General features: G+C 40.4%; 1 protein-coding gene and 1 pseudogene across 1 annotated transcript in view; one reads left to right on the top strand and one right to left on the bottom strand.

Annotated features, from left to right (window-relative positions):
- The window catches only part of DNAJC12 (DnaJ heat shock protein family (Hsp40) member C12), a 43336-nt gene that overhangs the window by 11012 nt on the left and 4459 nt on the right, over positions 1-27865 (top strand). Inside the window, exons 2-4 of the mRNA XM_055274454.2 lie at positions 3483-3561; positions 15005-15144; positions 23809-24013. Coding sequence (XP_055130429.1) covers positions 3483-3561; positions 15005-15144; positions 23809-24013 — 424 coding nt within the window. The remainder of the gene's footprint in view (positions 1-3482; positions 3562-15004; positions 15145-23808; positions 24014-27865) is intronic.
- On the bottom strand, positions 20983-21081 carry LOC129481418 (uncharacterized; annotated as a pseudogene).

Here is a 27865-nt window from a genome sequence, read left to right as displayed (position 1 = left end):
TCAGCCTCCCAAAGTGCAGGGATTACAGGCGTGAGCCACCGCACCCAGCCCAGAATGTTTTCTAGTGGGATAGGAATTAAAAATAAAACAACAGCAACAATAAAACTCCAAAACTTTCTATCTTTGATATATAGGTATAATTTTATCTATTTATTTAAAAGCCCTAATATATATATATATATATGTATGTGTATATATAAGATATATATATAAGATATATGATGTATATATGCATACATATGTATGCATATATATAAGATGCTTATATATATGCATATATATGCATATATATATGCATTAAAAGTGCATCTTTAGGCCTGGCATGGTGACTCATGCCTGTAATCTCAGCACTTTGGGATGCCAAGGCAGGCGGATTGCTTGGGCCCAGGAGTTCAAGACCAGCCTGGACAACATGGCAAAACCCCATCTCTACAAAACATACAAAATTAGCTGGGTGTGGTTGCCTGTGTCTGTAGTCCTAGCTTTTTGGGAGGCTGACGTGGGAGGATTGCTTGAGCCCAGGAGGTGGAGGTTGCAGTGAACAGAGATGGCACCACTGCACTCCAGCCTGGGTGACAGAGCAAGAAGCTGACTCAAAAAAAAAAAAAAAAAAAAAAAGGTATGTCCTCAAGGATATAACCTGTTCTCTTGGGTATATTCCTTGGATGAGGAATAAAAGGATTTTGACTTTTTTACTTTTTTTCTGTAGTGATAGAACGTTTTTCAAAGAGAGTTTGTAAGTATTTATAAATGACTTACTAATTTAAAAATGCTTACTACTACACTGTATAGAATATTTAATACTTTAAAATTTAAAAACAAGTCTAATTTTCAGTTTTATTTGTTATATAAGTAGGTTATGGTGACTGATGGTTAAAGACAGCACCCAGGAAGAGGAAACACATAGTTAATTACAGTTCCTAACAGGAAGTCATCTTTTCCTATTGTTCGAAGGTGTTCTCAGAAGTTTAACAAAGAAAATAATAGAGTTATTAGTCTGGGTTTTATACATATGCCTATCTAATACAGTCTGACTTTGACTGTAAAAGTGAAGACATTCCTTATGAGAGTTGACTGAGGATGACACGGAACTGGTAAAAATATGTGTCTACCATGAATCTTATGACAAAATTCAGCTGAGTTGCTTGAGATTTAATTTCTCAAACAAGAGCTAATTTATTTTCATTAATTAGTGGTTGGTAAATATGGAAGCCCATGAGAATTTCCTAAGCCTGATGAATTTGGCCATAAGGCATGGTGACACATGCCTGTAATCTCAGCTCCTTGGGAGGCTGAAGCAAGAGGATTGCTTGAGCCCAGGAGTTCTGGGCTGTAGTGCTGTGCCAACGAGGTGTCCACACTAAGTTCAGCATCAATATGGTGACCTCCCGGGAGTGGGAGACCACCAGGTTGCCTAAGGAGGGGTGAACCTGCCCAGGTTGGAAATGGAGCAGGTCAAAACACCTGCGTTGATCAGTAGTGGGATCGTGCCTGTGGATAGCCACTGCACTCCAGCCTGGGCAACATAGCAAGACTGTCTCTGGAAGAAAAAAAAAAAAAAGAAAGAAAGAAAAACAAAGTTTGACTGCTAAGTTAACAAAAAACTCAGCTCTTTTTAGTAACTAGCTGAATGACTTTGGACAGGTTACTTAACCAACTATATTTAATAATAGCCACTATTATTGAGTTCTTATTACGATCAGGTTTTGTGTTAAGTGCTCTACTTATATTATTCATCTGCTGTAAAGATGAGTAAACCTAGACACACGGATGTTATGTAATTTGCCTAAAGCCTTGTGGCAGAACTGGGATTTCAAACCAAGCCGTCTGCCCAGGTGCGGTGGCTCACGCCTATAATCCCAGCACTTTGGGAGGCTGAGGTGGGTGGATCACCTGAGGTCAGGAGTCCGAGACCAGCCTGGCCAACATGGTGAAACCCCCATCTCTACTGAAAATACAAAAATTAGCCAGGCGTGGTGGTGGGCACCTGTAATCCCAGCTACTTGGGAGGCTGAGGCAGGAGAATCACTTGAAGCCAGGAGGTGGAGGTTGCAGTGAGCCGAGATCACGCCACTGCACTCCAGACTGGTTGACAGAGTGAGACTCTGTCTCAAAAATAAAAATAAATAAATAAATAAAATAAAATCAAGCAGTCAGATTGTAGAGCCACATAACCACTATTGTTTCCTGCTTCTGTCATTACAATTACAATTAATAAAGCCAAGTCTTAATAATTCATGATAATAGGGATTAGATGGGTAAGTGAAATCAAATCAAATCATTGATGCCCCTCACATCTCATTTTAGTTTGGGCTGGAGTTTCTGTTTTCCCAATCAAAATCTCTAATGAAGCTCCTAGTTGGTAACAAAATTATCAGGTTTGAAGTACGTTCTTTTTCATTTAATTTTGAAATTCTTAATATAAAAGAAAAAGACCAAAAGACAGGAAGAAGGAGCTTTATAATAGATAATTTATAAATTATAACTTATAATTCAGAGACAGTTATCCTTGAGTAATGGTGGCTAAGCATCTTTGAAGAATTTAGATATTTTATATATTCCTAGGAGAAACCTACCTGACCATTTTGGATATTTACATTTTATTTTATTTTATTTTTTTTTTGAGACAGACTCTCACTCTGTCACCCAGGCTGGAGTGCAGTGGTGTGATCTTGGCTCATTGCAACCTCTACCTCCCAGGTTCAAGCGATTTTCCTGCCTCAGCCTCCTGAGTAGCTGGGATTACAGGTGCCTGCCACCATGTCTGGCTAATTTTTGTATTTTTAGTAGAGACGGGGTTTCACCATGTTGGCTAGGCTGGCCTCGAACTCCAGACCTTGTGATCTGCCCACCTCAGCCTCCCAAAGTGTTGGGATTACAGGCGTGAGCCACCACGTCTGGACTGGATATTTAAATATTTTGAGCTCATAGGTATCTTGGGCCATAATTTAAATTAAGTAGTTAAATTGTCATCACAATGACTATTTCAATAGGAGCGTTTATTGGATGCTTTCTGAATTTTATTATTGAGGAAATTATTTCTTAGAGGAAAAAGTCAAAATAGAAATATAAGGATCAAGAAAAGTTGGGTTGATCATGGCTGTTTTGGCGGGGGGATTGATGCCCCAACTTCTTCCTTCATGCCATTTAAGTTTGACCTTTTTTTTTTTTTTTGAGATAGGGTCTTGCCGTGTTACCCAGGCAGGAGTGCAGTGGTGCCATCATAGCTCACTGCAGCCTTGAATTCCTGGGCTTAAGGGGTCCTCCTGCCTCAGCCTTCCAAGTAACTGGAACTACTGACATGTGTCACCATGCCCAGCTAATTATTTTATATTTTGTAGAGACTGGGTCTCGCTTTGTTTTCCAGGCTGGTCTTATTCCTGGTGATCTGCTTGCCTCAGCCTCCCAAAGTGTTGAGATTATAGGCGTGAGCCGCTGCGCCTGGCATGACTCCTTATTTTAAACACTGATTTTTGTTTTAGGTTGAACAAATCCTGGCAGAATTTAAAGTCAGAGCTCTGGAATGTCACCCAGACAAGCATCCTGAAAACCCCAAAGCTGGTAAGTATTTAATAAAGGCTATTTCTCAAGAAAATGAGTAGTATATAGAACCAAAAGCCAGTGAATAGTAACTTAATTTTCTCTTGTCTATTATACTCAAATGTATTCTTTCTTTGCATTATTGGATGATAGAAAGGGAGAGGGCTGTGCAGAATCTTTTCTAATAGTAGTCGTTTAAGATCTATTTTTCTTTCTGCTATACTGTGTTGCTTTGTGGTTTAAAATTCTTCTAGTTCATGCTTTATTTCACCAGCTATTGAGTGTTAACATAACTTAAGTATATTTGTAACCAGGTGGTTGTCTTTTTTTTTTTTTTTTGAGACAGAGTCTCTGTCGTCCAGGCTGGAGTGCAGTGGTGCAATCATGGCTCACTGCAACCTCTGGCTCCTGGGCTCAAGCGATTCTCCTGCCTCAGCCTCCTGAGTAGCTGAGACTACAGGCGTGCATCACCATGCCCAGCTAATTTTTATTATTTTGTATATTTTTAGTAGACAGGTTTTCACTATTTTGGGCAGGCTGGTCTCGAACTCCTGACCTCCAAGTGATCCACCTGCCTTGGCCTTCCAGTGCTGGGATTACAGGCGTGTGCCCGGCTAGGCGGTTGTCTTCATGAGAAACTTGTTGTGATTTCTTCATTACTGGGGACCTGAATATATCCATATATTCATACTTTTGTTTCTTTCCTTCACTATCACTTAAATATGCTTATTCCTATCCAAGCTTGGGAAAAATATGAACAAACCAATAATCCTTCTGCAACCTGTCTCCCTTCTCTACTTTCCTGCCTTTCTTCTCTTCAGACCCAGACTTCTTGAAAAGGAAGTCCACAGTTGATGTCTCGATTTCCCTTCTCGCTATTTTTCCATTTGTTCCACTCTGACTTCCCTAGTTTCTCAGAAATAGACCAAGGACTGCCTGAGTATCAAATCTAGTAGTTACTTTTTGGTACTTATCTCCCCTGAACTTGCATCAAAATTTGGCCCTGTTGACCATACCTTCCTCCTTGAAACAAAGTTTTTTTCTCTTAGCTGTCAGGATACTATGCACTCATGGTTCTCCTCCAGCCTCTTTGGGCTGCTTTCTCTCAGTCTCCTTTGTGACTCCTCTGTTGCCCCAAGGTTCCCTCCTAAGCTCTCTTCTGAGCCCACTCCCCATTTTCCCCTGAAGCCTTGTCCAGGTCTGTAGCTTAAATCACCAGCTCTTTTGATGGCTCTCAAATCTATCCTTAACCTAGTTCTCACTCCCCATCTTAAGACTGTAGTTTTGACTGCTTCTGGGAAATTTCCATTTGGAAACATTGCAACTGTCAAAAATTAGACTCATTATTTTCCTATCACCCCCTCTAAAATCTTGCTTATTTTTCTGTGTTCTCCCATCTCTATGAAGGACACCACCATCCATTCAGCTGGTGTCATGGAAGCCTTGTCTCCTTCCTCTCCCTCATGTCCATATCTGGGAAATTGCCAAACACTGTTGATTTACCTTTCTCATCTCTCTCCACTGTATCCTCCTCAATTCATGCTGGGTGCCATTGCTGTAGGTAAGCCCCCATCGTTTCATGCCTGGATTGCTACGGCATTCTTTAAGTGCTTCTCATTGCAGATTTTTCTTTTTAATTATGGAAAAAAATATGTACAAAAAGGAATAAAGAATACTCTAACAGATGCCCACATATGTTCCACCCAGCTTAAAACTTTACCAGTGCAGTTGAAATCTCTTGTGTTTTCCTACTCTGATTTTATCCTCAGGGTAGGTAATATTATATCTTAATTTTTTTTTTGAGACGGAGTTTTGCTCTTATTGCCCAGGCTGGAGTGCAATGGCATGATATTGGCTCACTGCAACCTCTGCCTCCTAGGTTCAAGCGATTCTCCTGCCTCAGCCTCCCAAGTAGCTGAGATTACAGGCATGTGCCACCACGCCCAGCTAATTTTGTATTTTTAGTAGAGACAGGGTTTCTCCATGTTGGTCAGGCTGGCCTCAAACTCCCATCCTCAGGTGATCTGCCCGCCTTGGCCTCCCAAAGTGCTGGATTACAGGTGTGAGCCACTGTGCCTGGCCTTATGTCTTAAATTTGATGGTTATGTTTACTATATGTGTATAGATGTGTGTATATGTGATTTTTCTATAAGGATAATATCATACTAAGACCTGTCTATAATTACACATTGCACAAATCCAAACTCTTCTTTATTTAGAAAATGTTTTCCTTGGCCGGGTGCGGTGGCTCACGCCTGTAATCCCAGCAATTTGGGAGGCCGAGGTGGGTGGATCACCTGAGGTCGGGAGTTTGAGATCAGCCTAACCAACATGGAGAAACCCTGTCTCTACTAAAAATACAAAACGAGCCAGGTCTAGTGGTGCATGCCTGTAATCCCAGCTACTCGGGAGGCTGAGGCAGGAGAATTGCTTGAACCTAGGAGTCGGAGGTTGCGGTGAGCAGAGGTCACGCCATTGCACTCTAGCCTGGGCAACAAGAGTGAAACTCCATCTCAAAAAAAAAAAAAAAAAAAAAGAAAAAAGAAAATGTTTTCTTTGTCTTAAGGTGCTTTATTAATTTTCTCTAGAAATCATTGATTCCTTTGATTTGCAAAAACAGATCATTTTTCTATATGTGAGGTCATCTTTTGTTAGATATTTAACTATTGCTTCTGCTCATTTGATTTTTTTCCCCTTTTTATTAACTTGTTTAAGGTACCATGAGCAAATAATAAGTGTGAGTTTGATAAATTTGTGCATATGTATAACCAGGTCAACCACTGCCCAGACAGATGTGGAACATCTTCAGCACCCCAGAAATCCCTTTTCCCTTCCTGTTCAAAGTCAGCACCCTCTCTCATTTTTTGATCTCTATCACCATTGACTAGTTTTGCAGTTTTGGATTTCATATAAATAGAATCACACAGTATGTACTCTTTTGTGTGTAGCTTCTTTTGCTTTGCATTATGTCTGTGATGTACTGTGCAGTAGTCCATCCTTTGTCATTGTTGAGCCTTTAGGCACAAATCCCTTCATGCTGTGTACCTTAATTCTCCATCCCCTTTTGCCCTCCTTCACCGTGCCTAGAATTTCATGTTTCAGCCACTCAGAACTACATTACTTCCTTCATGTGCCCTGCTCTTTCTACACTCCAGCCCTCTATGCTTGATGCTTTCTGCCTGGAACATTCCGTGGCTCATACACGTCCCTGACTACTTGGCCAGGTTGTGCTTCTGTGTCAGGTCTCAGCTGACCATCAGTTGGGAAGTCCCATGTGTCCCACCTAACAAGAGCACCCTGTACGTCAGGCAGCAGACTGTGTGTCACACTGTTTCCTTATTGCATGTTTGCTTATGGTCATTCTGGAAGCTCAGTAAGGCAGACGCCCTGCTAGTCTTGTTCACAGTTGTATGCCCCTAGCATGGCACTTACTGAAGAGGATGCCTATTCTGCACAATTTCTTGAATAAGTGAATGCATAAACATTTCTTTCTTTCTCTTTTTTCTTTTCTTTTTTTTTTTTTTGTGTGTGTGACAGTCTCACTCTGTTGCCCAGGCTGGAGGGCTGTGGCATGATCTCAGCTCACTGCAACCTCTGCTTCCCAGGTTCAAACAATTCTCGTGCCTCAGCCTCCTGAGAAGCTGGGATTACAGACGTGTGCCATCACACCTGGCTAATTTTTGTATTTTTGGTGCAAAAGGGGTTTCACCATGTTTGCCAGGCTGGTCTTGATCTACCGACCTCAGGTGATTCGCCTGCCTTGGCCTCCCTAAGGGCTGGGATTACAGGCATGAGCCACCGAGCCTGGCCCGAACATTTCTTTTTCATTTTTTTTTTTTTTGAGACGGCTTCTCACTCTGTCGCCCAGTCTGGAGTACAGTGGCGCTATCTCGGCTCACTGCAAGCTCTGTCTCCCGGGTTCACTCCATTCTCCTGCCTCAGCCTCCCGAGTAACTGGGACTACAGGTGCCCACCACCGCACCTGGCTAACTTTTTGTATTTTTAGTAGAGACAGGGTTTCACCCTGTTAGCTAGGATGGTCTCAATCTCCTGACCTCGTGATCCACCCGCCTCGGTCTCCCAAAGTCCTGGGGTTACAGGTGTGAGCCACCATGCCTGGCCCCTGGCCCAAACATTTCTTTAGGGTTCATATTAACTACCTGTCTGAACTGGAGTTAATATTAAGATAGGTGTCCCTGCATAAAATTATAAAAATTTAGGTCAGGCACGGTGGCTCACGCCTGTAATCCCAGCACTTTGGGGGGCCGAGGTGGGTGGTTCACCTGAGGTCAGGAATGTGAGATCAGCCTGACCAACATGGTGAAACTCTGTCTTTACTAAAAATACAAAATTAGCCAGGCGTGGTGGCACATGCCTGTAATCCCAGCTACTTGGGAGGCTGAGGCAGGAAAATTGCTTGAACCTGGGAGCAGATGTTGCAGTGAGCCGAGATCGCGCCACTGCACTCCAGCCTGGGCAACAAGAGTGAAATTGTGTCTCAAAAAAAAAAAAATTATAAAAATTTGATAAACACTTAAAAACCACCACCACCCCAGGTTATTCTTTAACTGGGTTCTTTTCAGTGAAGCGTGACTGTGAGTTGTTTCTCTGTCCCTGACAAACAATTTTTATTCAGGATACATGATGAATCACTGTGTAATTATTGCCATTTCTAGTTGCCATAGTGATGGGGGTTTCATGTATTGGCTGCCTCAAGGCGTCTTGTTCAGAGAAACACTGGACTGTGTAAATATTGTTTAAAATGAAAAGGTACACAGACATCAATATCTTCTCTAGTCAGGCATGCATTTGATATATGATTCAACCTTTGGGTAGAGGTTGTTTTTTAATCTAAGTATCCGTTTACTCAGTTTTCATTAATACAACTTTCTGAACGTTTATGTGGATCTTTACATACTTGGATGATTAAGGTTATTGATGAAAATATTTCAAATGTATATACGAGACAGGATCTCGCTCTGTCTCCCAGGCTGGAGTGCAGTGGTGCGATCTTGGTTCACTGCAGGCCTCAACCTCCCAGGCTCAAGCAGTTCTCCCACCTCAGTCTCCCAAGTAGCTGGGACCACACATGTGCGCCACCACACCTGAGTAATTTTTTTGTATTTTTAGTACAGACAGGGTTTTGCCATGTTGCCCAGGCTGGTCTCAAACTCCTGGACTCAAGTAGTCTGCCTTCCTTGGCCTCCCAAAGTGCTGTGATTACAGGAATAAGCTGCTGTGCCTGGCCAGACTATTTCAAAATCTCTTTTTTTATTTTTTGTTTTTTTGGGGGGTTGGAGTCTTGCTCTGTCGCTCAGACTGGAGTGCAGTGGCACAATCTCAGCTCACTGCAACTTCTGTCTCCTGGGTTTAAGTGATTCTCTTGCCTCAGCCTTCTGAGTGGCTGGAACGATAAGCGTGTGTCACCACGCCCAGCTGATTTTTTTATTTTTAGTGGAAACGGGGTTTCACCATGTTGGCCAGGATGGTCTCAAACTCCTGACCTCAAGTGATCCACCTGCCTCAGCCTCCCAAAGTGCTGGGATTACAGGAGTGAGCTACTGCAACTAGCTTCAAAATATCTTTAAAAATTCACTTGGATACTGAAGTTTAGCTTGACAGAAATCCAGAATATAATGGACAGATTTTGAAATGTATCTAATTAAAGCAAAAAGCTAGACAGTAGAGGAACTTTGGGTAGGATAAATTAAACTCATATCTATACCTTTTTCGTCCACTAAATATAGTCTCAACTGTTGCTATTGAAATTACTGATGTGGTAGCATGATGGAGTAGTGGATATAAACACAGGCTTGTTTGTCTGGATTGCTCCCATTCCACTTACAGTCTAGTTGACCTTGGGCAATCTCTCCAAGCCTCAGCATTCTCATAGGTAAAACAGGTAGACTAGTAGTATATTACTTCATGCATCTGCTGTGAAGTAAATGAGGAGTCCTGCATGTGGAAAGTGCTTAATGGATGCTGGCAATTTTAATTCAGTGGATTGTCTTTCCTTGTTTTTATGTAGCAGCCCAAGGTAAACATTTAACATGATGGGATTGTTTTCTCTTTTTATAAGTAATGATTAGATCATTCTTTTATTCCCTAAAAAAAAAAAAAAAAGTAAATCTAAGGCCACCAGAAATTCCCTCCCCTCTCCAGATGTGGGTGCTGCATACAGGACTGACTTTGCTATAGAAATAGTATCACTGAGCCCCAGAGCTCCTGGCTGGTGCTCATGCCAGCGCTTTGTATGGGTGACAGTAACTGTTTCAGATTAACACTTTATTAACTTCTCCATGGCCATGAAGAAAGTAGACTTAAGGCCGGTGTGATGGCTCACACCTGTAATCCCAGCACTTCGGGAGGCCAAGGTGGGCAGATCACATGAGGTCAGGAGTTTGAGACAAGCCTGGCCAACATGGTGAAACCTCGTCTCTACTAAAAGTACAAAAAATTAGCTGAGTGTGGTGGCAGGTGCCTGTAATCCCAGCTACTGTGGAGGCTGAGGCAGGAGAATCACTTGAACCCAGGAGGCGGTGGTTGCAGCAAGCTGAGATCGTGTCACAGTGCTCCAGCCTGGGCTATAGGGACAGACTCTGTCTCAAAAAAAAAAGAAAGTAAACTTCAGACTAAATTAAGAACCTGTGGAATGGTATTTTTGTTACTGATGTGCAAACTTCAAGGATATTTGGATATTAGAAGAAGGGGAGCAATTTGTCCTTTGTTAACTAACATCTTTTAATGTCTCAATTTTTTTTACTTTACAGTCTTTACTGTTTTTCCCCTATAATAAAAAATAACATAATTAATAAATAATGTTGGAAGAAAAAGTCTGCTTTTATCTTTCCCTCATAGGGAACCACTATTTACAGTTGGTATATTTTCTTCCAGATTTTTTCAAAGCATATTTTGACATCATATTATTATTTCTTAAGTAATTGTAAATGGCATACATTTAAAATGTGACTGTTGTAATACAAATTCTATTGTGAAATATGAATTTAAAATAACCTCTATATTTTGAAGGTAGACCCATGAGTTAAATCAGAATGTCTCGCAAGACTTCCAGCATCATTTGCTCCTATAAGCTTACAAAATGAGATCTCTCTTCCCAGAACTGGCAAGTGTTTACCTTGCGTGACTCATTTGATTAGTTGCTACATTAATGGAAAAATATAAACCCAAACTCACTCTTGTTAAATGTGGTGAAGTGGATGGAACAAGAGAAAGGTCGCATTATAGGAAAGATAAGGTTTCTTTTTTCTTTCTGCTTATCAACTGTTGTTGAGGGACTCACATCAGAATAATTCTAAGCAGCTTCTTTCATTCCAGGAATTCTAGAAAGTGAAGCCAACAATGATGTGAAAAGAGAAGGTGACTCACAGATAAATACATAAATCTTTACAAGCACCACACGAGTAGCAACTGGCATGTGCATCCTTGGTGGTAATTTAATAAGCTTTTTATTCCCATTGGAAAAAGTGACGTTTCATTTATGCAATGAGACATTTACATTGTCGTCAGCAACAGGAAGGATTGCTTTCACTGGACCAAGCTGCTATGGCAAGATACTTTTATTTGTTCATTTGTTTTCCTGTAGCTTTCAATAGCCTCATCTTTTTTTTTTTTTTTTTTTTTGAGACGAAGTATTGTTCTTGTTGCCCAGGCTGGAGCGCAATGGTGTGATCATGGCTCACCAAAACCTCCACCTCCTGGGTTCAAGCGATTCTCCTGCCTCAGCTTCCCAAGTAGCTGGGATTACAGGCATGCACCACCACGCCCAGCTAATTTTGTACTTTTAATAGAGATGGAGTTTCTCTATGTTGGTCAGGCTGGTCTCGAACTCCTGACCTCAGGTGATCCGCCCACCTTGGCCTCCCAAAGTGCTGGGATTACGGGCGTGAGCCACCGTGCCCAGTCTCATTTAGCATATTTTCAAGACTCATTCATGTTGTAGCACATATCAACATTTCATTCCTTTTTATGGCTGCTGAATGATAATTCTTTTATGTGGATATACCACATTTTGTTTATCAATTCACAGTTGATGGACATTTGTGTTATTTTCACTTTTGACTATTATGAATAATGCTGCTATCATATACAAGTTTTTGTGTGGACATATGTTTTCAATTCTTATGGATATATACCTAGGATTATAATAGTTGGGTCATATGGCAACTCTGCTTAATATTTTTGAAGAACAGCCAAACTACTTTTCATAGTAGTTTTCATATAAATTGAGTATGTAGTAGTAGTTTTCTACTATTATAGTAGTAGTTTTCATATAAAGTGGCTATATAACACTTTACATTCCCACCTGTCATGTGTGACAGTTCCAATTTTTTCACATTCTATACAATTATTATCCTTTAATTTTAGCCATCCTAGTAGGTATAAAGTGGTATCTGACTATGGTTTTGATTTTTATTTCCTCGAGGACTAATACTGTTCAGGATCTTTTCAGGTGCTTATTGGCTATTTGTATATCTTCTTTGGAGAAGTGTTCATTCAAGCCCTTTGTCCATTTTGCATTTGGGTTATTTGTCTTATTATTGAGTTGTATATGTTCTCTATAAATTCTAGATATGAAGTACCTTATCAGATACATTACTTGCAAATATTTTTTCCCATTCCATGGCTTGTCATTTCACTTTCTTCATGGTATTCTTTGAGGCACAAAAGTTTTAATTTTGATGTAGTCCAATTTATCTATTTCTTCTTTCGTTGCTTGTGCTTTGGGTGTCATATCTAAGGAATTCTGGCCTAAGCTGAGGTCACAAAGATTTATTCCTATGCTTTTTTTTTTCTCAGTTTTTTATGGTTTTAACTCTTATATTTGGATCTGTGATCCATTTGAGTCAATATTTGTTTATAGCTTAAGGTAGAAATCTAAATTCATGCTTTTTATATATTGACATTCAGTTGTCCTAGCACCATTTGTTGAAAAGACTGTTTTTTTCTTCATTAAATTGTCTTGGCACTCTTGTTGAAATCAATTGGCTGTAAATGTAAGGGTTTGTTTCTGGATTCTCAATTCTATTCCATTTATAAGTATGTCTATCCTTATGTTAGTACCACACTGTTTTCACTACTGTAGCTTCGTAGTGTAAGTTTTGAAATTCAGAAGTGTGAATTCTCCAACTTTGCTCTTATTTTTTTCAAGAGTTTTTTTTTTTTTTTTTTTTTTTTTTTTTTTTTTTTTTGGCAATTCTGGGTCCCTTGTATTTGCAAACAGATTTTAGGACTAGATTGTCAATTTCTGCAAAAAAGGCAACTGGGATTTTGATAGAGATTATGTTGAATCTGCACATCAGTTTGGGGGGTATTATCATTTTAGCAATAGTAAATCTTTATGAACATGGGATGTCTTTTCATTTATTTAGATCTTCTTTAGCTTCTTTTGACAATATTGTGTAGTTCCTTCTTTTGTTCAATTTTTAAAAAATATTATATTCTTCTTGAAGCTTTTTTTTTTTCTTTAGAGACAGAGTCTCGCTCTGTCACCCAGGCAGGAGTGTAATGGCATGGTCTCAGCTCACTGCAACCTCCGCCTCCCAGGTTCAAGTGATTCTCCTGCCTCAGCCTCCTGAGTAGCTGGGATTACAGGCGCCCACCACCACGCCCAGCTAATTTTTTTTTTTTTTGTATTTTTATTAGAGACGGGGTTTCACCATGTTGGCCAGACTGGTCTGGAACTCCTGACCTCATGATCCGCCCACTTTGGACTCCCAAAGTGCTGGGATTACAGGCATAAGCCACTGGGTCCAGCTGTTGATGCTCTTATAAATGGAATTTTCTTAATTTCACTTTCAGATTGTTCGTTGCTAAGGTGTAGAGACATCACTGATATTTGTATATTGATTTTTTATCTTTTGGAGACGGAGTCTTGCTCTGTCATCTAGGCTGGAGTGCAGTGGTGTGATCTTGGCTCACTGCGACCTCCACCTCCCAGATTCATGCGATTCTCCTACCTCAGCCTCCCAAATAGCTGGGATTACAGGCGCCCACCGCCATGCCTAGCTAATTGTCTTCTTGCTATGTTTTCATATAGGGGAAACAGAGTGAGCAAGTTGTCTGGGTTTCTTTTATTAGGGCACCGATTCCATTTGTGAGGGTTCCACCCTCATGACCTAATCATATCTCAAAAGCCCCACCTCCTAATACTATCATTTTGGGAGTTAGGAATTCAACATGTGAATTTTTGTTTGTTTGTTATGAGACAGAGTCTTGCTCTGTCGGACAGGCTGGAGTGCAGTGGTCCAAACTCAGCTCACTGTAAGCTCTGCCTCACGGGTTCCAACGATTTTCCTGCCTCAGGCTCCCGAGTAGCTGGGATTACAGATGTGCGCCACCGTGCCTGGCTAATTTTTTTTGGTTTTTTTTTTTGAGATGGAGTCTTGCTCTGTCGCTCAGGCTGGAGTCCAGTGGCACAATCTCGGCTCACTGCAACTTCCGCCTCCCAGGTTCAAGCAATTCTCTGCCTCAGCCTCTTGAGTAGCTGGGAATACAGGCGCCTGCCACCACCCCCAGCTATTTTTTTTTTTTTTGTATTTTTAGCAGAGATGGGGTTTCACCATCTTGGCCAGGCTGGGTCTTGAATTCCTGACCTCATGATCCACCCACCTGGGCCTTCTGAAGTGCTGGGATTACAGGCGTGAGCCACTGCACCCGGCCTGTGTATAAATCTTGTATTCTGCTCTGCAGGAAGTTTTTACTTCCCTGAGGAGCAGAAGAGACTTTGGAGGTGTTTCTAACAGAGCCATAAAAGGTTTCTATTATACGCCATCTGGTCGAGCAGATTAGTGACAAGCTACCATTTGTCCCAGCATCTACCATGTTTATTATACTTAAAGCCTCTTGTTTCTCTTACGACAAAAAGCAGACCAGCATCCTTAACATGACATCTCAGGCCCTGGTTGATTGAGCTATTGTCTATCTATTCTACAGCCCCATCCCTCATCGTTCTTCCCCTAGCCTTGTGTCCTCCAGTCACAATGGCAATTCCTACTTCCTCTAAGTCACCGTGCTCCTTCCTGCTTTATTGTCTTCAGTTTTACCGTCCCTCTTGCCTAATTACTGCCCTGTCTCACACCCAGCACTAAAAAAGGTAGTTTTCTTCCTATAAGGTGGAATAGTATTTTTTCAATGTTTACAAATGTTTCTTTCCCCTGCTAATAATGTCTATTATTCACATCTGTGTCATCAGCACCGAGAGTAGCCTCTGGCACATGACTGAGGCACAATACAGGGAAAGGATAAACTGTGCCAAGCACTTTACATCCATGATCTTGCTTGTCCTTATGATACCCTTTAGAAAAGCTTGATGAGGTAAATTGGCCCAAGGTCACATAGCTATTAAGTGGCAGAGTCATGGTTCTAGTAAGATCAGTTGGATAGTTTTGGAGTTTAAAATATCCCCTCCAAGAGAGAAGTGCTCATTTCTTGATTTGTTTTCCAGTGGAGACTTTTCAGAAACTGCAGAAGGCAAAGGAGATTCTGACCAATGAAGAGAGTCGAGCCCGCTATGACCACTGGCGAAGGAGCCAGATGTCGATGCCATTCCAGCAGTGGGAAGCTTTGAATGACTCAGTGAAGACGGTGGGTTTCTCGCTGGGAATGACGTGAATTTGTGAAGCTCAGGATGCCCGTGGATTAGACTCATGTAGTAGCTTAAAGAGTCATTAGGCAATAGGAGGGAGAAAACCAAGAAGTTAGCAGAGTCTGGATATAATTCAGTGTCCATAAATCCCACGAAGAGAAGCTCACCAGAATAGAGGCAATGAATTTGTGCCAGAAGAGCCTGTGACTACATTTTTTTCAATCTCTTTGGCTGTTTGTTTCAGTATACACACTCCCTGTTATTGCTTACTATTTTATGAGCTCTAATAAATGTGCTTCTCAAGTTGCTCATGAATTGCTGAGTTTTAACCATTGTAAATTCACATTCTTCATCTTTTTAGTTTATGTCTGCTTGCTGTCTTTTCAAGGCTTAGAATTTTCATTAAAAAGGCAGGATCTGATTAGTCAAAGAAAGCCATGAATTATTCCTATTAAACATTCTGGTGAAAGAATTGTTAGACTTTAAAAACATAGTGTTATCTTTCTTCATGTCATTAAAAGGCATAAATATCAAAATATTCACTATAATTACTGTCATATATTATTTTGTTCAACATTGACCTTTATATATTATAAACAAAATGTAATTTTAAAGATTTAGGCATGATTTATTACCTAGATTCTCTCCATTGGAACACTTTTCTCTGACATGGGACTTATAATACAGAAATTACCTCATAGGTAAATTTTCAGGGACAGTTGTTAGAATTAGTGTATAAAATAATTCACATCTCTTAAATTATAGCCCTTCAGGGTTACATTTAGATTTCCTTCTTCATAGTTTTTATTTTAAAAGACTTGAGCAAATTGTTGATAAAAGACCCGTAATATTGAAGGGCGCTTTTGAAATAATTGGGAAGAGAAAGGCAAAACTTCCAAAGTATATGATTAAAGCCACTCTACAAAAAGTGTAAGCTGTTTTCTTCATTGCATTTTGGAAAGAAGTGTGCATTCATGTGGATTTGTTTAAGATGGGCTAATTATTTATGAGAGACTAACCAAATGATTATTGTATAAATGCATAAAATTACTAGAGGGAATCTTCCAAAAAATTGTGACTTTATGTATTGAAAAATAAGATTTTTGTTATTTTCATTGTGTAAATTCAAAATTCCTTTTTGACACTAGCTAAATATTGTTCTACTAACTCTGCATAACCATATTTCCCAGTCTCCTAAGTGTGACACACTGTAACTGCAACTGGATTAGTGACTCTTGCTATTCTAACACTTTCTGATTTATAGTTCATTTTTCTGGGTGATCCACTCAACTGTGTCACTTAAGTTTTAATAGCTAATATCCAGTTAGCTGTGAAGTTTCCAAAAACTCTTCTCCAAATCCTCACTTGGGTATATATTGCCAAAGTCTTTCCATTAAATGCTAATTTCTTGTCTCCAAACACATCATTTCTGCTTTGAATGTAGCTTAACTGGGAACTGTTCAAGGTTTTACAACAATTACATTTTAGATCTTACTGGCTACATCATTTGTCTTGTCAGCAAAGTTGAAATAGGATGCTGGGCTATATTTGGCTTTGAATTTATTTTTATTAGTGGTACAAAAATGATGAGATGCATATCTCTCTGCTTCAAATCAGCAGTGATTTTTTTCTCATATAGTCTTCTTCCTTGGGGCTAAACCTTATTATTTCTGATATCCTTCTATTTCTCTTCCACAGTGGACTTTGAATCCTATATACCAAGTATTACCTGTTCTATACCTCATTTGATAGACGTTCTATAACTTTCCTTTCATTCCTTTTTTGTTTATTTATTTATGTATTTATTTATGTATTTATTTTTTATATGGAGTCTCGCTCTGTCGCCAGGCTAGAGTGCAGTGGCACGATATCGACTCACTGCAACCTCCGCCTCCTGGGTTCAAGCGATTCTCCTGCCTCAGACTCCTGGGTAGCTGGGACTACAGGCACACACCACCCGTCCAGCTACTTTTTTTGTATTTTTAGTAGAGACAGGGTTTCACCATGTTGGCCAGGATAGTCTCCATCTCCTGACCTCATGATCCGCCTGCCTCGGCCTCCCAAAATGCTGGGATTACAGATGTGAGCCACCGCGCCCGGCCTCCTTTCTGTTCTATGCCTTACAGTAGCTTTTGCATATGACAGTCTCACTTCTCTCTATAACATTTTAATTCTCGCCTTGTCTTTTTGCGTATTTCATCTGTTCATCATTTTGCATTCGCTACTCTAGAGAAATTAATAACCATTATCATACCTAGTATTGTTCACCTAAGAGATCATTGTCTATCGTTTTGTAGATAAATGTCGCCATTAGGGTGTTTGCGTCAGGTATTCAGTAGTGTCTCCCCTTATCCCCAGTTTTGTTTCCCTTGGTTTTAGTTACCTGCAATCAATCCCAGTGCAAAAATAGGTGAGTACAGTACAATAAAATATTTTGAGAGAGAGTGTGAGAGCACATTCACATAACTTTTATTACTTTTATTGTTATAATTATCCTAGTTTATTATTGGTTATTGTTATTAATCTTTTACTGTGCCTAATTTGTAGCTGTGGCCATGCGGGCATAGTAGGAAGCTTTCCTGATAGGTAGTCTATGGCCAGTTGAACCCACCCCAAAGACACCTTGCCCAGCTGGGAACCCAGAAACAATCAGCAGACAAATAGGCCCACACGGGGCTGACCCAACAAGCCCTCCCAGAGGCAATCAATTTATCAAATGATCAATTCACCAAAAATGTGTTTCTATTAACTCTTTATAAAATTTATAGCAAATGAAGTGGCAGAGATAATTTTTTTTTTTTTTTTTTTTTTTTTTTGAGACGGAGTCTCGCTCTGTCACCCAGGCTGGAGTGCAGTGATGCGATCTTGGCTCACTGCAAGCTCCGCCTCCCGGGTTCACGCCATTCTCCTGCCTCAGCCTCTCCGAGTAGCTAGGACTACAGGCGCCCGCCACCACGCCCGGCTAATTTTTTTTTGTATTTTTAGTAGAGATGGGGTTTCACCATGGTCTCGATCTCCTGACCTCGTCATCCGCCCACCTCGGCCTCCCAAAGTGCTGGGATTACAAGCGTGAGCCACCGCGCCCGGCCAGCAGAGATAATTTTAACAGCTTATGAGAACTATATCTGCATGGCCACAGTTATAAATTAGGCACAGTAAGAGATTAATAACAATAACTAATAATAAACTAGAACAATTGTAACAACATGTGTAATAAAAGTTATGTGAATGTGCTCTTACACTCTCCCAAAATATTTTATTCTACTATACTCACCTAGTTTTGGACTGGGGTTGAACTATAAACTTTATCATAGGTGTGTATATATCAGAAAAAGCATAGTATATGTAGGGTTTGCTACTACCCAAGTTTCAGGCATCCACAGGGGGTCTTGGAATACCCCTTGAGGATAAGGGCAGACTATCATATGTGCCATTCTGACAATAAAATGATTATAACTTTATGATTTCAATTTCAGTAACATGTGTCTAAAACGCATGCCCAGCACATGTATAGTTTTTCTTTTCTTTTTTTAGACGGAGTTTTGCTCTTGTTGCCCAGGCTGGAGTGCAATGGCGCAATCTTGGCTCACTGCAACCTCCACCTCCCAGGTTCAAGCAATTCTCCTGCCTCAGCCTCCCAAGTAGCTGGGACTACAGGCATGCACCACCATGCCCGGCTAATTTTGTATTTTTAGTAGAGATGGGGTTTCTCCATGTTGGTCAGGCTGGTCTTGAACTCCCAACTTCAGGTGATCTGCCTGCCTCAGCCTCCCAAAGTGCTGGGATTACAGGCGTGAGCCATCGCGCCTGGCTAGATTGTTAAATCTCATAAATTCCCTTTCCTTTACACCATCAACTCTGTGTTTCTGCTTTTTATTTAAACAGTATAATCCCTCTGGAATGGAAAAGCATTGTTTGGGAGCATTATTAGTCCCTATACCCACAAGGCAGGACAAATCACAGTGTACTTTTGTAGCATCACACACAGGATCGTATCTTGGGAATTTCCTTTGGGAGAATTCCTCAAATGAGCCACAGCCTCAGGGGTGCCACATTTTTTTAAATTAAAAACTTTAAAAAATTTTCAGTAGCTTTGGGGGTACAAGTGGTGATATGGTTTGGATTTGTGTCCTGCCCAAATCTCATGTTGAATTGGATGAGGGTCCTGATGGGAGGTGATTGGATCATGGGGGTGGATTTCCCCCTTGCTTTTCTCATGATAGTGAGTTCTCATGAGATCTGATGGTTTAAAAGTGTATGGCAGTTCTCCCTTCTCTCTCTTTCCTGCCGCCACACGAAGAAGGCCCTTTCTTCCCCTTCACCTTCCGCCATGATTGTAAGTTTCCTGAGGCCTCCCAGTCGTGCTTTCTGTTAAGCCTGAGGAACCATGAGTCAATTAAACCTCTTTTCATCATAAATTATGCAGTCTCAGGTAGTTCTTTACAGCAGTGTGAAACGGACTGATACAAGTGGTTTTTAGTCACATGGATGAATTGTATGGTGGTGAAGTCTGAAATTTTAGTGCACCCATCACCTGAGTAGTATACATTGTACCCATTATGTAGTTTTTTATCCTTCACTCTCCCTCCCAGCCTCCCACTTTCTGAGTCTCTAAAGTCCATTATATTATACCACTCTGTATGCTTTTGTGTACCCATAGCTTAGCTCCCATTTATAATGGAGAACATACAATATTTGGTTTTCCATTCCTAAGTTACTTCCCTTAGAACAATGGCCTCCAGCTCCATCTAAGTTGCTGCAAAAGATATTATTTTCCTCTTTTTTAGGGCTGAGTAATATTCCATGGTGTATATATACACCACATTTCTATCATCCAGAAGTGATGCAACTGAACTAGTATTTTTTCCCCACACTAAGTCTGTCACTTTACTACCTACTTATTTATTTCTCTTTTTGTTTTCTAGAAGTTCCTCCTGATAGTTTAATTGGTAAAAATATTTTAAGACCTCACCCAGGTCAATGAATATGTGGGCAATTTAAATTTAGACATGTAGTATTGGTTTGAAAAAAAAGGTTTGGAGTGAGGATTCAGTAATCCAGGCCTTTGGGATCCTGAGATAACCTGAAGAGTTATCCCAGGATTCCAAAGAATCTTAGGGAAATGTATCTTTGTCATGCTAAATGGTTTTACCCAAAGAGACCCAGGGTGTGGATGGCTCTCCCTCTAGCACCAAAATATATGGCAGCATGGATTTAGGATGCCTATGGGAAAAAGAAGCCACAGCAAAGGCACAGTCAAAATGAATGGCTAAAAAAAATTCTCATAAGCCATTAAAACTGTCTCATGCCACTTCAATTGCTGTAAATTTTATAAAGAGTTAATAGAAACACATTTTTGGTAAATTGATCATTTGATAAATTGATTGCCTCTGGGAGGGCTTGTTGGGTCAGCCCCGTGTGGGCCTATTTGTCTGCTGATTGTTTCTGGGTTCCCAGCTGGGCAAGGTGTCTTTGGGGTGGGTTCAACTGGCCGTAGACTACCTATCAGGAAACTTCCTACACTATGCCCACATGGCCACGGTTTCACCAGCCAGATGGGAAACAGTGTGAAATTCAACACCTTCTGCTGGTTCAAAAGGCAATCTGTCTTAATTGGATGTTATCCAAAAGCAGGTCAGAAATCACCCTGACAAATAAAAAATTCACTCATGGTGATTGCTGATCCAGGATAATAATAACCAGTCAATTTTGTATAGCTATTCAGCTGATCTATGGCTTATCTGAGTCCATGGATTTAAAAAAAATGTTGTGCCAATGTTTACTGGAAAGTAAACAAAATTTTTTATTTCCGTGTGTGTGTGTGTGTGTGTGTGTGTGTTTTAATGGAATGCTTCACGAACGTGCCTGTTATCTTTGCACAGGGACCATGATAATCTTCTTTCCAATTTTGGTATATGTGCTGCTGAGGCGAGCACTGTTTCCTAGTATTGACCAAGGTCTAGAATGTAAGAAAACGACTTCCTAGAGAAAAAAAACCAACTCATTCAAGAAAGCTGGTAAACAAGTTAATTGTGAAGGCAGAATAACAACATAGCAATTTCACAAACTGTTAAGATTAGTGGCCTTTGCACCTAGGCTTGCTGTCTGTTTAGCGTTAGTTCCTTCCATGCATATATAGATTTTCTGTCTTGTGCATTTTATTGTCTTGCTGTACAGACTCTCCCCTTTCTAGTCTCTCTCTTAGTCTGTATCAATTGCTGTCATTTGATATCTTTTATTGATGCTGATTCTACTGAAATGAGTAGCTGCACAATAGACTAGTTTGCTTGATGTTAAATGTTGTTCTGTGCAACTAATGCCCTTGTGGAGTTGAGAAATGTGCTTGTGAACACAGAAATGAGTGATTTGCAGACTATCTGTGTCCCAGCAAACCAGGCTGCTTAGCATCACTCTGATGTTAGTCCTTTGATCGAACTACAAAGCATGAGAAGCACTTGTATCTAAGGTTAGATACAGTTTGGATATTTCTTCTGTATATTTCTTTAATGAGGATCCGCAGATGTGGAAGTCTGAATGATAACATATTTTATTCTGATTTACTCACAATGGAGATGGATAAGACTACTATTTCAGAACATCTTTTCACTGAGGACCTTTAAAGGATTTACTGTGGATTAGACATTAATCCTAACCTATCTAAGACAGACCACAGGTACTTTGATTTCAAGAGAGAAGTACTGAGGCACAGAGATCAATACATCATGTACAGGCCACCTTGCTGGCTTGTGAAGCTCACAGTTTACATTTTCAGCTCTCTGGGCCCTGAATTCTTGAATCTCTTATTCCTTGTTTTTCACTAACCTTCCTAATATCCTTTTCACTCTGCAGAGGAAGTCACTGGCAGCCTCTTTTATTTTGTGCATATGCAAAAACCAAACCAAAACAACAAACCTAAACCAATCAAACAAAAGTCAATTTTTTTTAACACCAGCTGAGGCATTGCCTCTTTTAAAAGTTAACATTTTTATTTTGAAATAAAATCTACAGAGAAATGGGTAATACTTGCATTTACAATTTAGCAAATGGTTTTGAAGTGTTTACTCTGTAACTATTCCCTTCCCACACATATTGTTGGCACCAGAAATCTCCCTCCTTATATGTTTTTGCATCGAAACTTCATCTAATTTTTAAAATAGAATATTTTCTTTTTTTTTTTTTTGAGACAGAGTCTTGCTCTGTCACCCAGGCTGGAGTGCAATGGTGCGATACCAGCTCACTACAACCTCCGCCTCCCGGATTCAAGTGATTCTCGTGCCTCAGCCTCCCGGGTAGCTGGGATTACAGGCACACACTACCTTGCCCAGCTAATTTTTGTTTTTTTAAGTAGAGATGAGGTTTTACCATGTTGGCCAGGCTGGTTTGGAACTCCTGACCTCGTGATCCAACCACCTCGGCCTCCCAAAGTGCTGGGATTACAGGTGTGAGCCACTGTGCCCAGCCTAAAATACAATGTTTTTTAATTGTACATATATATAATCTTCTCATAGAAAATTTGGGAAATACAAAAACAAAAGATGTAATTCTGTTACACAGGCATAACTACAGTTACATTTTGGTGCCTTTCCTTCCCATTTCTTTTTCTTTTTTTTTCTTTTTTTTTTTTTGAGATCGAATCTTGCTCTGTTGCCCAGGCTGGAGTGCAATGGTGCAATCTCGGCTCACTGCAACCTCTGCCTCCTGGGTTCAAGCGATTCTCCTGCCTCAGCCTCCTGAGTAGCTGGGATTACAGGTGTGCACCACCACGCCCAGCTAATTTTTGTATTTTTAGTAGAGACCGTGGTTTCACCATGTTGGCCAAGGATGGTCTCGAACTGCTTGCCTCGAGTGATCCACCCACCTTGGCTTCCCAAAGTGCTGAGATTACAAGCATGAGCCACTGTGCCCAGCCTCTTTTCTTTTTCTTGTTAGGGTGAGAGCTGATTACATTTATTGGTGGCAATGACTGCTTTATGGGGTGGTTCTTGGATCTTGGGGTTGATTAGCCTGTGGACTGGTTATATTTGGAGAAGAGGATTCAGGATGTCACTTCTTTGTAGTTGGGAAGCGATAGGTTGAAGGTGGGAATAAATGACTTCTTTGATTTGATTAGGGCAGAGAGCTAGAATATTTATAATTTTAGGGTGTTAAAGGCTATGTTTCCCTCTAGTCTTAAGTTGCGGTAATAGAGGTAGTGTGTCACTGTTTCTTAGTACTTCAGGAATAGCTTCCCACAATATCCCGATGAGGTTTTAAGAAATAGTTATGCATTATTTTGGTTGATGGTAGGGCTAATGATTCCGCTTGAAATATTCTTGATACAGCAAACTCAAAAGCGCTCCTTTTCACTGTATTCATTTGTTAGTTTGTCCATCCATCCCTCCATTCATTCATCCATCTGTCCAATTTTTAGATCTAATAGGAAATACATATACAGAACAGAAAATGAAAAAGGTACAAAAGGGTGTATGGTGAAAAGTAACTATTAATAGTTGGATTAATTAATATCTGGATTAATTTATGAGTATCTTGTTAATAGTCAACTCTAACGTGCTGTTAATTAGCACTACAGTAGTAGGTCAGGTGTTACCACATATCAAACTTTAAATGTAGAAAATCACATAATATCAATTTAATTTTTATATCTCTGCTTTACATTAATTTAGTCAATGCATTGGGCTGTCAGAGGTAAAAAAGACCTGATGCTGGAAGAATCTGACAAGACTCATACCAACAAGATTGAAAATGAGCAATGGAATGAGCAAAGAGAAAGAAAGAAAGAGGAGCTGGCTTCAACCACAGAGAAAATGGAGCAGAAAGAACCCAAGCCCCTGGAGAAGTCAGTCTCCCCGCAAAATTCAGATTCTTCAAGTAAGTCATGTTATATAACTGCAGAACGGAGAAGGTCTGAAATTAAAGAGCTTTGTTTATATTGCATTTATTCTTAACTTTTTCAATCTGCACAGCAGTGCCAAGTTTAAAGATTGGTTTAGCATCTTAAAAGACACTTATTATTGACACTGAAACTAGAAGGTATTCCTCAGAAGGGAAACCTTGAGACAATTCTCAGTGTCTTTGGCTTTACTGAAATAATGCTAGCTAACATTGATTGAATGTTTACTATGTGCAGGAACACTCTTTGCATATATTAGTTTACATTTATTATCTCATTTAATATTAATTTTATATATATTAACTTATTCTCACTACAAGCTTGTGAGGCTGATATCAATATTATTCTCATGTTGTAGATGAGAAAACCAAAGGCCAGGAGGTTGAGTAATTTGCTTAAAGCCATACAGCTTGTATGGGAAGGGAAAGGGTCTGAACCAAGGCAGGTTGGCTTCAGAGTCAGTGTTCCAAGGCATTGCCTTATCCTATGATAATGCCTTATTGAATTTAATTTAATTTTTTTTTTTTTTTGAGACAGAGTCTCACTCTGTCGTCTAGGCTGGAGTGCAGTGGCATAATCTCAGCTCATTGCAATCTCTGCCTCCTGGGTTCAAGCGATTCTTGTGCCTCAGACTCCCCAGTAGCTGGGACTACAGGCACCTGCCACGATGCCTGGCTAATTTTTGTATTTTTAGTAGAGATGGGGTTTCATCATGTTGGCCAGGCTGGTCTCGAACTCCTGACCTCAGGTGATCCTCCTGCCTGGGCCTCCCAAAGTGCTGGGATTACAGGCGTGAGCCACCACGCCCGGCCCAATAATGCCTTATCTGTAAATAGCTCTGTAGACATTCTGAATCATTTATAAATCCACTGAAGCAGAGTATTATAGAAGTTTACCTCCTGGCTACCAAGGTACACTACCTGAGTTCACTTCCTAGCTCTACTACTTATTATCTGTATTACGTGGCAAAGTTACTTAACTTCTCCAGACCTCAGTTTCTGCATCTATAAAATAGGGGTTATAATAGTACTTGCTCATCTAGGTGCATTGCTGTGCACCTGTAGTCCTAGCTACTCAAGAGGCTGAGGCAGGAGGCTGGCTTGAGGCCAGGAGTTCAAAGCTGCTGTGTGTGATGATCACTCCTGTGATTAGGTGCTTGCATTCCATCCTGGGTGACATAGTGAGACTCCATCTGTTAAATAAAAAATAGTACCTTCTTATAGGGTTACCATGAGGATTAAATGGGGAGATACATACAAAATGCTTAGCACAGCGGCTCACCTCTAGGAAGCCCTAGGTAAATGTTAGCTGTTTGTATCATTTGTCTATCTGACTATCTATCTAGCCATCCAACTAGTTTTGATGTGTTATATATACACACATTGTATACACACATTGTAACTGTCCTTCAAATTACTATGTGTTGATTCTCAGGGTTGTGATGTAGCACCCTATTAGAATTTAGCCTTTAAACAGAACGTTCCTGAACACCCTAGAACACTTGTATTCAAAAGAAGATAGTTAGATGGCTTGTGGTGGATTATAGTCTTTTGAGAAATAGTCACTTCAAATCTCTCTTTGGGGAGAACTTTTACATGTTCTCTTCTTGCTGGGAATGAAGATTCATAGAGTTTGATTCAGATGTGTCTGTTGGTTACCCAGGAGATGGCTGTGGAGTCTGCACATTGATTGCATCACCCAGTAACTGGAAATGGTTATAATGTAACAAACTGATCAAAGGAGAAGCCCGAAATGTAGAAAAACAGTGTTTTAAGCAAACACAGGAGTAGAATCACTCCCCTACATGTAAACACGATGAATGTTCAGTTCTGTGTGTCTTGAACCCCTGGGGGTTCCCCGAGTCTTTCTGTTTCTGTCAGATTCAGACCAAGTCTGTGCACACCAGAATTAGGTGTAGTGTGGGTGGGAGATACTTCAGAGACTCAGGAATGATGCTGAGGCCTCTTGAGCCCCTCTCATGGGATTCTATGAAATTTTCCTTCTTTTTAAAAAAACAGTCATTTAGACACTGAATAAAAACAAAAGTATTATAGACTTGCTGTTAAAAAATTCAAAGAATCGGCCGGCCGCGGTGGCTCACGCTTGTAATTCCAGCACTTTGGGAGGCCGAGGCGGGCGGATCACGAGGTCAGGAGATCGAGACCACAGTGAAACCCCGTCTCTACTAAAAATACAAAAAATTAGCCGGGCGTGGTGGCGGGCGCCTGTAGTCCCAGCTACTCGGAGAGGCTGAGGCAGGAGAATGGCGTGAACCCGGGAGGCGGAGCTTGCAGCGAGCCAAGATTGTGCCACTGCATTCCAGCCTGGGCGACAGAGCGAGATTCCGTCTCAAAAAAAAAAAAAAAAAAAAATTCAAAGAGTCATATATAGCCAGGCTGCCAACCTTCTCTGCTTCTATTTCTTGAAGTAACCAAGGCTGACACTCAGGTGTGTTTCCTTCCACTATTCTCTATGCTAACACAGGTGTGTATATGTGCACTTATGAGAGCTTTAAAAGTAAAGAATGGGGTTATACTATACACATTTCTCTGTGTTACACAGTGGTTAAGAAGGTGGGCCCAGCTTTTCACTGATAAGTTGTATGACCTTGGGCAAGCTAGTTAACCCCTCTGCATCTGTGTCTTCTTAGTTGTATAATTGTCAAAATATTAGTGTCTACCTCGTAAGATTTTTTTTTTTTTTGAGGAGTAAATAACTTAATTGTCCGGGTGCAGTGGCTCACATCTGTAATCCTAGCAATTAGGGAGGATGAGGTGGGCGGATTGCTTGAGGCCGGGAATTTGAGACCAGCCTGGGCAACATGGTGAAACCATCTCTAAAAAAAACATGAAAATTAGCCAGGAGTGGTGGTGCGTGCCTGTAATCCCAGTTACTTGAGCCCGGGTGTGTGTGTGGGGTGATGTTGAGGCTGCAGTGAGCTGCGATTGCACCACTGTACTCCAGCCTGGGTGACAGAATGAGATCCTGTCACAGACACACACACACACACACGCGCACACACAATAACTTAATATATGTAAAATATTTAGACCAGTACCAGGCACATTGTAAACACTTTTTTAGTGTTAACTTTTATTATTAAGGGACTTCTCTTTAAATCCTTACATTCAGAATGAATTCCTGCTTTTTAACAGCTGATAACATTCCACAGTGTAGATATATATTATGTCAAAGTCAAACAAAAATATAGATTCGAATCTCTATGTAAAACATTTTACTTGGGAAAATATATAAAAACTACATTGCAATTCAAGGCATACACACAGATGGGATGGTCTTTGGTGTGTCTGAAGAACAAATAAAATGTTGGAGGTTTTATTAGAAAGAGAAATGTTACATATTGTTATGAAAGAAAACTCTTTGGCACTAGCAAAGTTTTTGGGAGCTAGCAAGCTCTAATTGGTGAGTGATGGCAATAGGTAAAACTAGCCTTAGAGGCAAGGCAGGTCATTTCGGCAGCTGGCTTGTGATAGAATTCTTGGGCAGGCATTTGTGTCCTGAGTGCTTTTCTTTTCCTCTCCCTGGTTCTCGGCTCTAATTTACTTGGGTAATAACAGATAATGCCAATTCATATAATCAATTTTCACATATAATTTACTCAGAACAAATTGTGATGCCAGTTTTGATGTCTTCATATTGTTATATGTATGCTATTGTTTAAGAATGAAGTGGCCTGGGCCTGTACTCCTAGAACTTTGGGAGGCTGAGATGGGAGGATCGCTTGAGTCCAGGAGTTCGAGACCAGCTTGAGCAACATAACAAGAGCCCTGTCTCTACGAAATTAAAAAACCATTAGCTAGGTATGGTGG

Source organism: Symphalangus syndactylus, chromosome 4, assembly GCF_028878055.3.
Source record: "Symphalangus syndactylus isolate Jambi chromosome 4, NHGRI_mSymSyn1-v2.1_pri, whole genome shotgun sequence".
NCBI lineage: Eukaryota > Metazoa > Chordata > Mammalia > Primates > Hylobatidae > Symphalangus > Symphalangus syndactylus.
This window is presented reverse-complemented; position numbering and strand designations above follow the sequence as displayed.